This window comes from Vicugna pacos, chromosome X (genome assembly GCF_048564905.1).
Source record: "Vicugna pacos chromosome X, VicPac4, whole genome shotgun sequence".
Classification (NCBI taxonomy): Eukaryota; Metazoa; Chordata; class Mammalia; order Artiodactyla; family Camelidae; genus Vicugna; species Vicugna pacos.
Genome location: NC_133023.1, coordinates 38880406 through 38898049, shown reverse-complemented (window position 1 = coordinate 38898049; position 17644 = coordinate 38880406). Strand labels below are relative to the sequence as shown.

Sequence of the window (17644 nt, the reverse complement as noted above, 5' to 3'; positions counted from 1 at the left end):
ACATTCCTTCAGCGGTTGTTCATTCATTCAACACTTATTAGCATCTACTGTATACTAGAGCTAAGTCTGGGCATCAGGTGGAGGAGGGCTTGTAAAAGGAGAGGACATCTAAGCGAGGGGATAAACTAGAATAGGTGATCTTTTTACTGAACATTTATTCAATGACGCCTACTCTAGACTAACAGTAGCGCTGGACATCATGGGGGATGGGGAAGAAGTCAGAGCGGTATGTGTCTCCACAGGGAAGGGAACAAACTGAGGCTGTGTGTGTCTGGTGGTGTTTTAATACTTTCCATAGCATGAATTCATTTAATCCACAACGAACATATGAGGTCAATATTATAATCCTCATTTTACCAAGGAGGAAACAAGCTCAGAAAGGTAGTGAGATGGACATTTCTGAAACACCATGTCAGGAGCAGAGTTTAGGACTTTGTGCTGTGAGTGCAGGGGCATCTCTCTGTGGGAGGATTCAGATGGGAGATCTGTAACACCCAGAGTTTGTCAGGGTGCTCACTTCTCTGGGTTGATTTTCCCTCGTGTAAAATGGGTCAATTGATGGGTTGGGGTGAAGACAAAGTCGATGACTGGTTATCTTGGGAGGAATGAGCCAAATCTAGGGGTTCTGGTTACTACTGTATGTGTGCATTACGAGGTACATATCTCTGTGTATGTGTGATATGCAGACCTATCAGTCTGTGCAAGAACTAAGGATGTATTGAATGTGTGTGGAATGCATGTAAAATAGCAACCGTGTGCACCATAACAATGTGTGAGTTATACGGGGTTATGTGTGCACACACATATGCACATTAAGGTGGTATGGATATGTACGTGTGAGTTATAAACATGGGTACAATATTGATTATGAACATATGTCAGGGGCGTGTTTCAGAGTCGTTACTCACCAATGCACAACAAAGAAGAGCATTCTTGGTGCCCCTTCTGTATGCTCATTCCTGCCGGAGAAGGTGAAGACAGTACAGAGGAACCTGACCTCTGCCTCCCGGGAGTTGAGATATTCCTGGAGGAGGGGGAAGGATCTTCATTCTTCTGTAAAATCATCTACAAAAAAAATTAATTTCTGGGAATTGAGCCACCTGGAGAAAGAGAATGACCCTGGGGGCCATGAGTCCTAGAAACCTGGGAATGGGGCCCCTGGGAAGAGGCAGTCTGGAGACAGATTCCTAAAGAGCCCGACTTCTCACTCCCAGAGGAACCAAAATGGTCTGTAGACCTGCAGCTGCTTCTGTCCCCCAGAGAGGGCACCATGGGTCCAGCACAGCTTGTTTGCTTCAGTTACCGAGCAAAAAAACTGGGGAGCACATACTTAAAAATGTTGGAAAATACCCAATTTGTGGGGAGTTCCCCATCTGGGGAGCACTGGGATGTGAAATGCCAGAGAGGGGGAAGGAATGACAAAGCAAAGGCCTGCAGATAGAACTGAAGCTGGCTGGAATGGAGGAGGGAGCAGAGATGGTGGACTGTGGGAGTCTAAGGGAAGAGGGGACTTCCCGGAGACCTTGGCCAAAGATGATCCTTGAGAGAGGGACTAGACATTCCTGGCAGAAGTCACAGCACTCCCTCACCCCCACCCCCTTGGTGTTGGGTCAGGTGATCATTTTTACAGACGAGGAAGCCAAGTTTCAGAGGTGTTGAGTCACTTTCCCAAAAGTATAGTGGAAGCCCAGTTTGAACCCAGGTATTCTGACTTCAGATCTCACACCATCATGACCTTGTTTAAACAAGCCAAGTATTTAATGAATGAAGGATGTACAAATGAGTAAGTGAATGATTCAGTTGAAAATCCTGCAGGCAGAAGAGTCTCCAAATCTGCCTACTTCTTGCCATATCTTCTTCCACCTCACTTAGTCCACCATCATCACTCACTATGGTCCACAAAGCCCTGCTCCATCTAGTCCCTGATGACCTTCCTGACCCCATCTCCTGCCACAATCCCCCTCACTCATTTTGTTCCAGCCACACTGACACCTCTTTCTGGCACATTCTTTAAAGAAAAAATATGGATCATAAAGTGAACATGACCCTTTGGGAATGAATTGGAGTTCTTGGATTCCTTCATTTGTAAAATGGAAATCATATTACCCAACGCATAGTATTGTTGTAGGGGTTGGGTACAATCAATCAACAAATGGTTATTTTTAAATGGATTGGTGTTTTCATTGTTGTAGGATTTAATAGGAGCTTCCACAGCCCACCTCTGTCCAGACCATAAGGATCATTAGCTCATGTGGCAAGCATCATTTGACACCTACTGTTTGCATACCCTAGGATGTATCCTGCCTCTGTCTGTGGAAAGTTGTTTGGTGCAGGGGAAGATAGCTATGAGCACTCACCATACCAGGTGGTTATCATGGTTTTTGATTGTGTCCAGATGATGGGGGAGTATAGACCTAGTGTGTATGTATAGGGCTGGGATGGGGAGATGAACACGCATCAGAGCTACAGCTTCAGAGAATGTGTCTGTGTGGAGATCTAGGTTTGTCCATGATTGTAGGTGTGTTTTGCCTGGATGTGCATGCTCATGTCAGTTTTCCTGGTTTCCGTGTGTGGGTGTGGTGTCTGTGTGCGTGTGTAGGTGTATGCACGTACGTGCATACATGCCTGCCCATGAGTGTTACCCTGGGCTTGAGTGTGTCTGTACAGATACCTAGATAGGTGTGTTCTCTGTACATGCCTCCATATATTTCCTTACTTTAGTGTGTGTCTATATGTATCTCCGCGTCTGTGTTATTCCTGTGTGCCTCCAGGCCCCCGCCACCCAGGGTAAGGGTGTGTACCCCTCCCAAGTGTCCACCTCCGCCTGTCTGATGCTGTCTACGCCACCCCCGCACCCGTCTCTCTGCCTAGTTGAGAGTGTATGAACGTGGGAAACCGATCCCCTCGCAGAGTACTGCGTGTGACCGTCCACCCCTTGCCGTGAAGAAGTTATTTCTCTACTTTTGAGTCTCTGATTGTGCCTCCATTCCCACCCCCCAAATGCGTCCTGTGTTGAATATCAACACCGGAAACGGAATATCTGCAGAGGGTCCTAAGTGTGGGTGCAAGTGCGTGTGAAGACCAGGATGAGGCGGGGTGGGGGGCTTGCCTGACGCACCCACCCCGCCCCCACTCCCCAAGTTGCGCATCCCCAATCGGAGGCGGGGGGAGGGGAAACAGGATGCGGCGTGGCGCGTGCGCACTGACGCCTTCAGCACCGCGGACAGCGCCTTCGCCCCCGCCTGCCGGCGCGCGCCACCGCCGCCCCAGCGCTGAGGGCGCGCTGACGTCACTCGCCGCTCCTCCGCAAACTCCCCTTCCCGGTCGCCTTTGGTCGCGTCCGCGCCGCCGCCGGCCCAGCCGGACTGCACCACGCTGGGTGCGAGATAGGGGGGCACGGGAGCGACCATCCGCGCTGCGGCGGCGGCGACTCAGCGCTACCTCAGTCTGCGGCGGGCAGCAGAAGAGTCGCGTCGTGCCTGAGAGCGCAGCTGTGCTCCTGGGCCCCGCGCGGTCCGCCCCCGCGGCTCCTGACCAGACTGCTCCTAGGACCCCCTGCCCCGCGCCGCAGCCATGAACTACCTGCGGCGCCGCCTGTCGGACAGCAATTTCATGGCCAATCTGCCAAATGGGTACATGACAGACCTGCAGCGCCCGCAGCCGCCCCCGCCGCCGCCTGCTGCCCCCAGTCCCGGAGCCACGCCCGGCCCCGCGACCGCCACTGCTGAGAGGGCCTCTTCGGCCGCCCCCGTGGCCTCTCCGGCTGCCCCAAGCCCGGGGTCCTCAGGGGGTGGTGGCTTCTTCTCTTCGCTGTCCAACGCGGTCAAGCAGACCACTGCGGCCGCGGCCGCCACCTTCAGCGAGCAGGTGGGCGGCGGCTCTGGGGGCGCAGGCCGTGGGGGCGCCGCCGCCAGGGTTCTGCTGGTAATCGACGAGCCCCACACCGACTGGTAAGCCACTGCCACGGACGTCTCCCCGCGGTCCTGGGTCCCCAGATCCTTCCATGATGAGCAATTATCGAGGGCCGCTTGTGTGCCCTATGCCTGGCCCCCTCGCCCAAACCCCTTTCCCTAAAATTATGCGGAGCGCTTCCTGTGTCCCCCGCCTTCGCCTCCCCCTGATCCCCACCCCCACCTCAGGACTTCTCGATCAATACTGGGAGCAGTTATCGGGCGCCTGCTGTGTGCCTCCTTCCCCAAAGCTTTAACTGCAATATATCCTGTGAGCATTCAAGAGCGTGTGCCCTGCGCTCCCCCAACCTGCGCCCCAAAGGCCTTGTCCTCTAACGGATTTTGTGAGCATTTATCAAGTACCTGTGGTGTGCCTCAGTGGGGAGCCCTTCCTTCCCCAAGGCCTTTGGCTTCCTTGAATTTTGTGAACATTCTTTGAGAGCTTGCTGTGTCTTGTCCCCCTGAATCCTTGCCCTTAGGATCTTGTGAGCATATATCCAGAATGTGCGATGTGCTGCACCCCAGCCCTCATCTCAAAAACCTTTTAAACTATTCAGTGAACATTGATTGAATGCCTGCTGTGTATCCCATACCAGCTTCTCCCCAAAAGCGTTGCCTTTAATGGATCCTATGAGCCTTTATTGCCCCAACTCCATCCCCCTCGCCAAGGTCCTATTTCTCCAAAGGAAGTAGGAAGCATTTATTAAGTGCCTGATGTATGCCCCGTGCCCAAGCCCCTTTCTTAAACATATCATTTTCCTCGAATGAGGTCCATGAGCATTTTAGAACCTTCTGTGCGTGTGACTCATCTTTAGATTCGCTGCTCCAAATCCTTTTCCTACACTAGATCTAGAAAGAATTTATTGAGTGCCTCCCTTATCCTCTATCTCGAGCTACTTCTTCAAAGACCTTTCCTTTGGTAGACCCACCTAGCATTTAGCAACTGCCTGATCTGAAGGTGTGAGCCTTCTCTAAAGGCTCTTTCCTCCAATGTATTCAGCAAGCACTTATTGAGTGCTAGCTGTTTACCCCACCCCAGACCTTTTACCCAATGCCTTTTCCTATAGTGGCTTCAGTCTCTATTGAGCATCTTCTGCATGACCCTTAGACCCTTAGACCCTCTCCATAAAGGCCTTTGCCTCCAATTAATACAGTGATCAGATATCTGCACTTGCTGTATGCACCATTTCAATCCCTCTTTCCAAAGACCTTTTTAAAAATCACTCCTGGAGCATTTGTGGAGCACCTGCCGTGTGCCTGATTCTGTGCCTTCTCCACAAAAGCCTTTCCTCCCAAGGATGGAGAATCAAACTTACATAAATCCTGTATCCCCATTCCCCTTCCCCCAAAGACTTTTCCTCCTGGATCCACCTCCTCCTTCCCCAAAGACCTTTTCTTTTAATGGATCCAGTGAGCATTTATTCATTGTCTGCCAGATGCTCGATTCTAATCGCCTTTCCCCAGAGGCCTTTTCCACCAATGGCTCCTGTAAGCCTTTATGGAATGCCTTCTGTGTGCTCTGTATTTGTACCTCCTCCCAAGGGTGCTTCTCTTCCAGTGGGTTCAGTAAGCCTGTAAGCAGTTTAAGAGCCTGTTGTGTGTAGGGAGTAGATTCCCCTTTACCCCTAGGAGAACCTGTGCAGATCATAAGGCCTCTCTCCAGGGTTCTTTCCTTCAGTAGCTCTAGAACCCAATTTAGAAGGGTTACCCCTTTCCTACTCCCTTCAGTATCCCTAGGATTCCCTGTCCGAATCTTAAGTCTATACCCCAGAGGGCCTTTCTTCTATTTAAGCTAGTAAACACTTATTGAGCACCTACTATATAAGAGCCATTCTCAACTGACCCCCTCTCCAAGCTTGGAAGTACCTGCCCTTGTCTCTAGAGCACTCTCTCCAGGGGTCTCCTTCAGCCTAAATTTACTGAGTACCAGCTCTTTACTGGTTAATTACCCCGCCCCTCAGGAGCCCTTACCCAGCAGCCTTTCTCTCTATTCAGAACCGTTTATTTGTTCTACAGATAGGTATTGCATACTTTCCATGTGTAAGAGTGTAGGAGGCATTTATTAAGCACTACTATATACTCAGAAGAACCCTCCTTCAGTTCCTTTCCTTTTTAATCCTAACCACTAGCTGGATTCTCCATACCTTCTCCTCCATTCAACCCCAACAGTCTTTTGATGAGCACTTATTGTACACTACTATGAACCCCATATTCAATGCCTCTTCTCCCCCTCCTATAGCCCTAATTCTCCCTTCAACAGTCACCATCCTGCCTTTCACACTACACAATCCTACAAGCTTATAACGGGTGTCTGCTGTATTCTGACTCAGTCACACACACACACATCCCCATTGAGTAGCCATCTTCCCAACTGCCCTTTTCCCACAATTAATCCAAAAAGCGTTTATCACTCTCTTACTGTGTTCTGTTCAAATGACCACATTCCCATCCCCGCAGCAGGCTCCTCCACTCTCTTCTCCCTCAATCCATAAAGCATTTATTGGACACATGTTATAATTCCTTCACCAACACCCACTCACACAGATGCCATCTTCCTGGCTAAATTTGCTCTATTGAAGTCAACAAAGCTTAATGAGGCCCCTGCTGTATCTTGGTAACTACCCTTCTTTAGACTTCCCTTCTCCACTCCGACCTTCCAGGCAGGTTCTTTGCTGCCTTTTCCTTCGTTCCCTCAAGCATTTATTAATTATTTACTGAATACTGAGAAGACCCTTCCCCTTTCTATAATCACAACTCCAGTGTTTTCCAGTTTTTCTTCTGATTTGTATAGCAAGCATTTTTTGAGCACCTGCTGAATTCTGTGAATGATTCTTCCCTTCCACTCTGGGCACCCCCAAAGCCCTCCTTTATCCCAGCAGCTGCTCCAGTCTTTTCTTCCAGTCAATCGAGCAAATATTTATTTAGTGTCTACTAGGGGTGGGGTGGGATGGACAAAGGGAGAGAGCCTGGGTACACCAGGTTCGGTGTGGGAAACAGAGACCTCGGCATCACCAACTTGCAGACATTCAGAACCACGCAAGCTTCGGGGATTTCAGCTTGGACGAAAGGAGGAGTTGTGCAATTTCTGCAATGGATAGTAGACCTAAGTACAGTCTGACACCTCTCCCATCAAACCTCACCACTCCCGTTCCTTCCTGGGTCTTGAGTCCTCTGTGGTGTAAAACTGCAAACTCAGAGTTGAGATCTATCATCACTTTTTACAGATGATTTAGTCCAGTGTTTTTCAAGCCATGGGTTACCTATCGGCTTGTCACCAGCATTTCATTTTCTTCATGAAATGAAAATAGAAATATGATCAATAATAATGACAGTAAATGAAAATAGAAAATAACAGAACATATTGCACATAGTGGAATTTTTTTTAGCGAAATGGTTACTCCAAAAAGAAATGTAATCAATAATGTGTACCATATATTATATATAACATATACTATCTAATACATTTGTTATATAATGGGTTTATAGTATATAATACATATATATGTGTATATTTTTCTTCATGAAATGTAATAAAATAGAATAGGAAATATCAGGCTCCACTGCACATACAAAGATAATTATTTACTGAAACTTTCATTCCAATATATGTAATATTTATATACATTCTAGATACATCACATAATATGTGGTATATGTTATATAAGACATCATATATTATAGTTTTTGTATAGCATATTATATGTGTCTTATATAATGCATATTACATATATAGGGTGTGTTGTTATGTAAATACTCATTTAGAGGGTTATATAAACTGTGTGTTTTATTGTGGCTTCTTTCCTTAGGCTTCCCTGGAAGCAGACCCTAAGACTTTTGAGATTTGCGTGCAGATTTATCGGCTAGGGCTCTTGGGAGCAGTACCTGTTGCAAGGGAGTAGTAAGGGAAGCAGGTTTGGCGGAGGGCAAGGTTGAGCTGTGATGCAGCCACCACAACAGCCTCAGCCAGTCATCCGGGGAGCTCTAGAGCTGGGATGACCCTCCAGACTTATCCTAATTGAGTTGGGGTGGCCAGGCTTCTGTACCCCTGTATCAGTCAGTCATCAGCCACAGGCTGCCTGCTGGGAAGAGGTATAATCTTGGGGAAGGTCAGTGCCTGCTTCAGAGGGCAATTCCCAGTGAGGAACAGTCCTGTGAGCTTTCAGCAGCAGGTGTTCCCAGAAGCTAGGGGACAGATGTGACAAGAAGGAAGGGCGTGAGGATCTGGGTGGAGCACACAATCTGCTTAGATTCACTTGCTTTTTGCATTCGAATTGGTCTTGTTTTCTGGGGGAAACTTGAAAGGGCACATTGAGTGGGACAGACTACAGCTTCCACTGCCACAGTTGATGAATGCATCATAAATAAACGCTATGCATCATCTCCTTCCTCTGTTTTGCGGTCTAGGTTCCCCTCACCCTCAGCTAGCACCTCTCTTGGTCTCAGTGGCTTCCCTGGTGAGTGACCTACTCCCTCATCCTTGAGGGAACCCTGAGCTCTTGGTCCCCATGCTCTCCTCAGGCCGTGGTTGCTCTACTTGTCCATTTGCCATCAAAGTTGAGCAAGGAGTACCAAAAGATGCACAAGAAGGTCACTTGGATGCCAGACATATTCCTCCCTGCCCCCATTGTCTAACAGCAGCCCTATCTCCTCCTGATGATCAAGGTCACATGCCCTGCCAAGACATGACCCCTCTTCATGTCCGTTGGCACGCAAAACCTGAAGTGTCCAGGTAGCAGTCCAAGCTTAGAATGCAATGGGATTCTTGCTGTGTTCCTGGGTAGCAGTGTTTCCCCCTTGGAGATCCAGGACCTCTAACCTTGCAGAGCCCTGCAGGAACAAGCAGCACACATTCCAAAGTGAATCACTGGGATTGGTGGTAAGCTGGGCCATCCCTCCTTTCACCTCTGAGGTCCCAGACCCATGTATTCCACCTATTAGGAACACAGCACAAACGACGGCTGTTGACTTAGGGTGGACACTGTGTTTTGGAGGATGGTGCCCCATTCTTGCACAGGTACCACCTCCACGCTGGGGGCTTAGCTGTGACTATACCAAGTTGTTCCATCACTTTGTCTGGCCAGCAGCTTCCGGGTGATGTGGTATATAATGTCATCAGTTGATTCCATGGTCATGGGCTTCCTTCTGCACCTCTTTTTTGTTTGTTTGTTTCTTTCTTTGGTGAGAGGTGATTAGATTGATTGATTTATTATTATTTTTTAATGGCGGAACTGGGGCTTGAACCGAGGACCTTTTGCACGCTAAGCAGGCACTCTACCATTGAGCTATATCCCTCCACAGTTTTGCACCTCTTTTGCTGTAGATTGTGTCCTTCAGTCTGATGCGATGTTAGGTGGGATCCCATACCAGTGGATCAGATATTGTGTAAGCCCTTGGACAGTGATGCCAGCTAAGGTGCTGCAGTCAGGAAAGGCAAGCACATATATAGAATATCCCAGTCAAAATGAATCATTACTCTTTCCAGAGTGGAAGGGGCCTAGCGTAGTCAGCTTGCCCCAAAGGGTCTGCCTGGTCTTCTTGAGGGCTGGTGCTGGGTCAGGAATTCAACATTAGCCTCTGTTGCTGGCAGGTCGGACATTCAGCAATGATGCTGTAGGCTCTATCTCTGTTATTCTTGCCACTTCATATGTGTGCCCATCTGCCAGCGCTGGGGTGGCTGATTCTGGAGGCTGGCTGACATCATCTGGCTGAGTCATCCTGTCTACCTGGTTGCTTAATGCCACTAACATGGTGGATGCTCTCTGGTGGGTGTTAACAGACAGTACAAAGATCTTCACTCTCTTTCATCTGCATTCCCATGGGTCCACCCACATTTCTGTGTCCCAGACCTGCTTTCCCTGATCTTCCAGTAGTTTTCCTTCAAGGCCTCTGACTAATCAGCCCAGCCATTTACCGTTGCCCATCAGTGAATGTTTCTCATCTCGGGCCACTTCTCTTTCCCCACAAAACAAATGACCGGGTGCACAGCCTAGAGCTCTGCTCATGGGGAGCTCTGCCACTGCCTTTCAAGGCCACTCCAAGTGGGACTATGGCTTAGCCATTATCTGTTTTTGGCTCCCACCTGCATACCAAGCCAACCCATTTTTGGACCAAACTTAGGCTTTTTCTTCCTTCATCCTCTGGTTATAAGGAGTCCCCTTAGTGAGCTGAGGGAGGCACAAGCACAACAGTGTGGATGACATGGGCATCTGGGTTACTTGCCCAGGCAGCTTGCTTGGTCCTGCCTGGGTTCGATCCTGGCTGCTGGGTCAGGCAGGACCCAACGCATAACGGGCACTAGGATCCATGGTCCCTTGGTGCCCTCTGGTCAAGCATTCTCTCTCTCCCTCCCTCCCTCCCTCCCTCCCTCTCTCTCTCTCTCTCTCTCTCTCTCTGCCCCATACCACACCAGGATTTGTTTCTCAAAAGCCGTGTAATTCTCTGCTGCAGATGGCATGGCCTCACTCCAGAGCCCCAGGGGCCTCCCACTCAGTTTTTCCATAAACTCCACACTGCATTTTTTTCTCCACTACTGCCACCTCTAGTGTCGCAGGCTCTGCCAGATCATATGCCCTGAATGGCAGGACTGCTTGCACTACAGCCTGGACCTGCTCAGGGCTGGCAGCCTTATGTGTCACCTGAAATATGGATCAGATCAGTAGTTCCAAGTGTGGAATATGCTCCCTCCAGAACCTGAAGAGGCCTTCTAGCCGTTGTGCTTTTATTCTTCATGGTGGGAGGTGCAAGATGCAAAGCTTTGCCCTATTATTTGGAGGGGCTGTCCTGGCATGCCTTGAACCACTGTGAATCCCTAAAAAGTGTATGAGTGTGGCAGGACCCTGAGTCTTCATAGGGTTTATCTCCCACCCTCTGGAGGGCATGTGTCTTATCAAGGCAAAGTGCTAACCATCTCTTGCTCATCTTGCCCAATCAATATGATGTAATTGATGTAGTAGTCCAATGTGATGTTCTCTGCGATGTCCAGATGGTCCATGTCCCCTTGGACTATCTGATGACATAGGGTGAGAAAGATAACATAGCCCTATTACAAGACCATCAACGTATATTGTCAGTCGCATGTGAGTGTGAAATGTTTCTGATCCTCTTTTTTGATCGGAAGAGAACAGAATGCATTCACTAAATCAGTGGCCATCTGCCGTACTTGAGATCTTTTCGTCTGCTCTGGCAATGACAGCATGTCCAGTACAGCAGCTTTAATCACTTGAAGCTTGGTTGAGCTTGAAGTAGTCTACAAACATTCTCCAGGATCCATCCAGCTTCTTCAGGGCCCAAACTGGTTAATTCAGTGGCGATATGGTGAGCCTAACAGTCCTGCATCTTTAGATCGTTCTGAAAGGCACTAATCTCCACCATCACTCCCAGGATAGACACCACATTGTCTTTGATTTACAGTTTTGATCTGGGGAAGGGGTATAGTTTCAGAGAATCCATTTGGGTTGCCCCACTTCAGTAGCTCTTATCCCACAGGCCAAAGAACTTAGTTAGAGGTTCTGAAAACCACAGATCTGTCCATTCCAGTTATGTATTTGTGAGCTGAGGAAGTGACCACTAGATGGACCTATGGATCCAGCAGCCCCACCGTGAGCAGGACCTAAGCCAGGACTTCATTTGTTATCTTACCTCAACCGTGCTTCGCAACATGACTCCTGGCCCTCTCACCGGCATATTCCTCGTGGATTTTGTAAGTTGGGTATATCCTCTGGGCTCTCCCATAGAATATGGTCAGCTGATGGGTTTTCCAGACTTAAGCAGCATGTCTACTCCAACACGTTTGCTTCTTTGAGTCCTTGGATCCTTTCCTTTTTTCCACGGTCTGCCATGGAAGTCTGGCATTTCTGCTTCACTTGGTGCAAGCATTGTTTTCCCCAAGCTTCCACAAGCCATCCACCCATGTATCAGCAACATTCCGTAGAGTCCTGGCCATGGTTTTAAGTTCTGTGTTCTGGGAACGAGCTCCAACTTCATGCTTTACTCCCTAAACCCGTGGTCCTTGGGATCCAGTCCCGCACATGCTTTCCCAGCCCCTGCTGATATGTATTAGCCAGATTCTTCAGCTTCCGTGGTGTGTATCATCCCTTCCCTTCCTTTGCAAGCTTAAAACATCTCCAGTCAGACTGTGATAAGATTTGACCCTGGTTATTGATCTGGTTGCCTAGAGGGGGAGGAGGGTTGATTCTGAAAGGGATACAAATTGTCTTCTAAGACACATGCATCATTCGAGGCCTCTGCATTATCCTCAAGCAGAGGGAAGGTCTATATTCTAACAAGGAAGAGGGAGCTACTTCTGAGGATCCAGTGGGTTCAGGTGAATCTTTAAGTTCAAGGTGTTCTATGTATCTTCCCAGGTATCCCCAGCCCAAGTCTCAGGGCCCTACTCCCGTCCTATTAGGACCCTGAGCATGGCATAGGAAATGTGCCAGGCCTGAGAATTCAACCTTCTCTGAAGTTCTGCTATACTTCCAATGAAGTCCTAAGCCCGGTCTTCTCGTCTGTCTGCTCTCTGGTTGCAGGAGATTGGGGTTTCCTTAAGTGCAGCCAAGAAGGTCCTCTGCCTCTTACATTTTGCTTTGAATTGGTGATTACTCACCCTGAGCATGTCATATCTTTCTGTAGCTAATCAATGGTGTTTAGCGAATAGTCCCCCAGGTCTGGTCACCATTTCCCTTGCACCTCTCAAGCACCAGGGATATTGCACAAGCTGGTACATGCCCATCCACCAGGATCTCTTTCCAGTCCACCATCAGGAGAAGTTTCTGCTGCTTCAGAACCCTCTGGGCCTGCACCATACTTCTCCCGCTCAGGAGAATCAACCCCACACTGCATCTTTTCCCACTGCAGACACCTCCAGTATCATCGGATTTGACAGGTCCTGTGGTTCAAGTGGCATCCTGCATGCACCACAGTCCAGACATGCTGCAGGGTGCTTAGTCTTGCTACCGCATGTCGGGGACTATCTGGGCTCCACCCTCACAAATGATGACTCCTTATTGCCTGCTGACTGCTGAGCGGGCCAGCTCCCAGGAAGGCAGTAGAGTCGTCTTGTAGTTTGACTTCTCTGGCCCACTGTTTTAGGTTGGGTTCTCTGAAAACCGATTTTTGAGGCAGAGATTTGCCTGCACAGGCTTATTGGCGAGTGCCTTGGGGATCAGCACCTGTAAGGCAGGCGAGGGGGGGGCAGAGGGAGAAGTTGATCCACAACATGGTGTGACCTTGGCCAAGGCAGTTCCCTGTGACGGAAGACAATTTCCAATGGGACACAGCTGTGATCGGTCAATGGCTGATATTTAGGATGCATTGGCCGTGAAGAGGAGATCTGAGCAGAGCACCCCAGTATCCACTACATTTATGGTCAAATAAGCTTTAAAAAATTAGTGATATAGTCTACACTCATCATCATTTTCTAAATGAAAAATGTACAAGTCTAAGAGATTCTCTTCCAGCACCTATGAAGGGACAGTGTCAGTCATGGAGTGGGAGGTGAGAGGGAAGGGAGAGAGGAGAAAATAGCTGTGCTCGGGGTCTTTGGGGTATGGCAGTGAAATCACTAGGGCCTGTTTGTGCTGTGTGTATATCAGAGACCCTGATTGTGTGCATGGAGGTGACCTCAGGAGTGGCTCCTCCCCTCAGCCCCCTTTTATGAGAAACCCGATTAGGGATGAGCTTCTGTCTGTGGAGAAGTCCATCAGCTAGGAATCTTGGGCCTGGGGGAGGAGCCCAGCTGGGGACAGGCCCAAGTACACTGACATAACAGTTCATGATGCTCCTGCCACTGTTCCTACCCTCTTCCCTCCTATGGCTTCCCCTCATCCTCAACTGCATTGCTCCCCACCCCCATCATTGCTAGCTCTGACTTCTCCAGAACCCCCGCCAGCCTGCACCCCTCCATCTGCTCCTCTTTTTCTGATGCAGCTGCCCACTCATGGCTGCTGGGTCCCTCTCAGCACACAGCCGCACATGGTGAATGTGGTCCTCCTTGGGAAAGGGCTGGAGAGCAGAGAGATGCTTCAGGCCATACAAGCAGACATAGGCACTGAGACATACCTGGGCGCACTTCATATCTACGTGTCCCCTAAGGTGCTTTGCCACTTACAAACCTCCATGCAATTTCAGAGTATGTTCCAGTTTACGAAGCACTCTTTGTTTTGCTCAGCTTTTCAAAAACATTTACAATAGCATTGTGACGAGCAGACCATACTTTGGGAAATGCCCGTTCTCTGTGTTTTAAGGACTTGTTTTATAGTTTGCAATGTCCTGTGGACCTTTACACACCTCCACAAGGATTACAACAGACTTCATTGTTCACAAAGAGCTGTTGGGTTTTTCAATGGATTTAAATAATTATAAATCACTTTGTAGTTTCTCTAGTGGTACCAAAGGGGTAAAGGGGTCACAGGACTGGCCTGGGTTTTGTCTTCCTGAGATGTGAGCTTTGATGGATGTGCTCTGCTTTTCCTCTCCAGGGCGAAATACTTCAAAGGGAAAAAGATCCATGGAGAAATTGACATTAAAGTAGAACAGGTAAGTTGGGGCAGGTGGACCTGGGGGTCAGCTGCCCAGACTGCGAGCTGAGTGGCCGTTTTTGTGTTATGTGAGTGAATCCCTGATTTTTTTTCCTTCCCAGGCTGAATTCTCTGATCTCAACCTCGTGGCTCACGCCAATGGTGGATTCTCTGTGGACATGGAAGTTCTTCGGAATGGGGTGAAGGTTGTGCGGTGAGTATAAGAAGGTTACCTTGGTGTTATGGGTGAGGCATAAGGGCTCCCTTAGAGTTGAGGGAGAGTCCTCCCCTCCCCTTCCATCCTTCTGTGAGCAAGAACTTAAACACATTACAATAGCCAAGATATGGAAACAACCTAAGTATCTATCAATGGATGAATGGATAAAGAAGAAGCCACACACACACACACACACACACACACTGGAATATTATTCAGCCACAAGAAAGGAAATCCTGCCATTTGTGACAACATGGATGGATCTTGAGGACATTATGCTAAGTGAGATAAAACAGACAGAGAAAGAGAAATACTGTATGATCTCACTTATATATTGAATCTAAAAGAGCCAAACTAATAGAAACAGAGAATAGAAAGGTGATTGTCAGTGGCTAGAGGGTGGAAGAATAGGGGAGATGTTTAGGATCACAAACTTGCAACTGGTAGATAAATAAGTCATAGAGATCTAGTCCACAGTGTGGTGCATATAGACAACAATATTATATCATAGTCAGCAAACCTGCTAAAAGACTGGATCTTAATTATTCCTACCATGAAAAAGAAATGATAATTATGTGACGTGATAGAGGTGCTAACTAACGCTACAGTGGCAGCCATAATATATAAATGTATCAAATCAACATGTTATATACACCTTAAACAATGTTCTATGTCAATTATATTCCAATTTTTTAAAAAGGAACTTAGGCACAGGCTGCAAGGAGATAGCTTCTCTTCTGAAGAAGAGCCAAGGATCCCAGCAGACCACAAGCCGAACTTTTCAGTTATTAATTTGACAAATATTTCTTGAGCATCTACTGCATGCCAGGTGCTGCTCTCGGCATTTTACGTTCAACAGTTATTTACTGAGCACCTATTGTGTGCCAGGAGTGTGCTACATGCTGAGGACCCAGCAGTGAACAAAATAGACCCCTAAAATGATGCCCCTAAAAAACGCCTCTGCTCTCATGAAGCTGACATTCTCCTGTGGGATACACACAATAAACAAATAAAGGAGAAAATGTAAAAGTGCTCAGGAAAAAAAATAGCAGCAAAGGGATGTAGGGATTGTTGAATGGTGAAGGGTCTGTGGTTTGGTTGGGGTAGACCAGTAGTGTGAGGGGCATTTGAAGAAAGACCTGAAGGAGTTGGAGGGGTGATGCATGCAAAAATCGAGGGAGGAAATGTTTCAGGCTGAGGCTGGAATTTATTCTGGGCAGCGTCCTCTGAGGACAGTAGTAGTCTGAGAGAGTGTGACCAGGAATGCTGTCAGAGCTGAATGGGTCAGCTGCAAGATGACCTTGGTGAGGAGAGAAACAAGTGGGAGAGGCTTAAGAGGGATCACCAGATGAGGAAAGGGTAGAAAGGGTGCATGTGGTAGAGGGAAGAGCTTGTGCATGTGGTTGAGATGAGGAACCACTGTGCCATCTCTAGGAGCTGTGGAGATTTAGAAACTTGATCTTTATTCTAAAGGTGGTGGGGAGCTTCTGGGGGAACCCTCAACACTCCCACCCTTGCCATCCCAGGTCTCTGAAGCCAGACTTCGTGCTGATCCGCCAGCATGCCTTCAGCATGGCGCGGAATGGAGACTACCGCAGTTTGGTCATTGGGCTGCAGTACGCAGGAATCCCCAGCGTTAACTCTTTGCATTCTGTCTACAATTTCTGTGACAAGCCTTGGGTGGTAAGTGACAGGAAGAATGCTAGTGGCAGAGGGAATAGCTCATGCATGCACGTGGGAGCTTGAAATCACTGTGATTTTTTTGGGAACTGAGGAAGTTTGGAAGCTTGGAGTCCCGGCTTGGAGACTCCCTCCAGGTGAAGGACTTGCTGACCCATCTCTCCTGGCTCTCACAGTTTGCCCAGATGGTTCGACTGCACAAGAAACTGGGGACAGAGGAATTCCCTCTAATTGACCAGACCTTCTACCCCAATCACAAAGAGATGGTGAGTCTGGGGAAAGTAGAGTGGGCAGGAGGGAAAAGCATCTTGCCTACTGCAATAGTATTACCATTGGATGTGTTACCAGTGATACTCTATCAGAGTGCAGCCAGCATGTGCATGTCAAGAGTGATGTTGCTTTGTAATAGGGTTTATTAATACTATGAATTTACTTACGTAGTTAGAAGCATGATTTAAATCATATCATGTGGCTTTTGTCTTTTATTCTATGAGTATAGTGTATTACATTGATTTTCATGCAAATTGAGCCACAACTTGCATTCCTGGGCCAGATCCCACTCAGTCTGATATGCAATCCTTTTTACATGCTGTGGGTTTCAGTTTGCTAATATTTTGTTGAGAATTGTGGTATCAATAATCATAAGGGATATTGGCCTGTAATTTTCTTATGATGTCTTTGGTTTTGGTATCATGGTAACAGTAGCCTCATAGAATGAGATGGGCAGTGTTCTCACCTCTTCTATTTTTGGGAAAGAGTTAACAAAAGACTCATGTTAATTTTATTTTCAATGTTTGTAGAATTCACCTGTGGAGGCATCTGGTCCTGGATATTTCTTTGTAGAAAGTTTTTTGATTTTCATTACTAATTCAATCTCTTCATGTATTATAGGTCTATTTAGATTTTCCATTTCTTCTTGAGTCAGTTTTGGGAGGCTTTTGAGGAATTTGTCCATCTCAACTAGGTTTTCTAATTTGTTGGCATAGAATTATTCATAATATTCTCTTATAATCCTTTTTATTTCTGTAAGGTTAGTAATTATGTCTCTTCTTTCATTCCTGATTTTAGTAATTAGTTTTGTCTTTTTAAAAATCTTAGTCTAAAGGTTTGTCAATTTTGTTGATCTTTTCAAAGAACCAACTTTTGGTTTCATTGATTTTCTCTACTGTTTGTCTATTCTCAACTTCATTTATTTCCATTCGAATCCTTATTACCTCTTTCCTTATGCTTGCCCTCATGTTTGTTTGTTTTTGGGTTTTGTCTAATTTCTTAAGATGATT

The 17644-nt window shown here is 47.6% G+C and overlaps 1 protein-coding gene across 2 annotated transcripts in view; it reads left to right on the top strand.

Annotated features, from left to right (window-relative positions):
• Positions 1-3344: 3344 nt before the first annotated feature.
• SYN1 (synapsin I) overlaps positions 3345-17644 on the top strand; it is a 41654-nt gene continuing 27354 nt past the window's right edge. For both annotated transcript variants that reach the window (XM_072956229.1, XM_015247256.3), the window contains exons 1-5: positions 3345-3950; positions 14429-14486; positions 14590-14681; positions 16211-16367; positions 16541-16630. In XM_072956229.1, the coding sequence (XP_072812330.1) occupies positions 3574-3950; positions 14429-14486; positions 14590-14681; positions 16211-16367; positions 16541-16630 (774 nt within the window). In that variant the 5' untranslated portion in view covers positions 3345-3573. The remainder of the gene's footprint in view (positions 3951-14428; positions 14487-14589; positions 14682-16210; positions 16368-16540; positions 16631-17644) is intronic.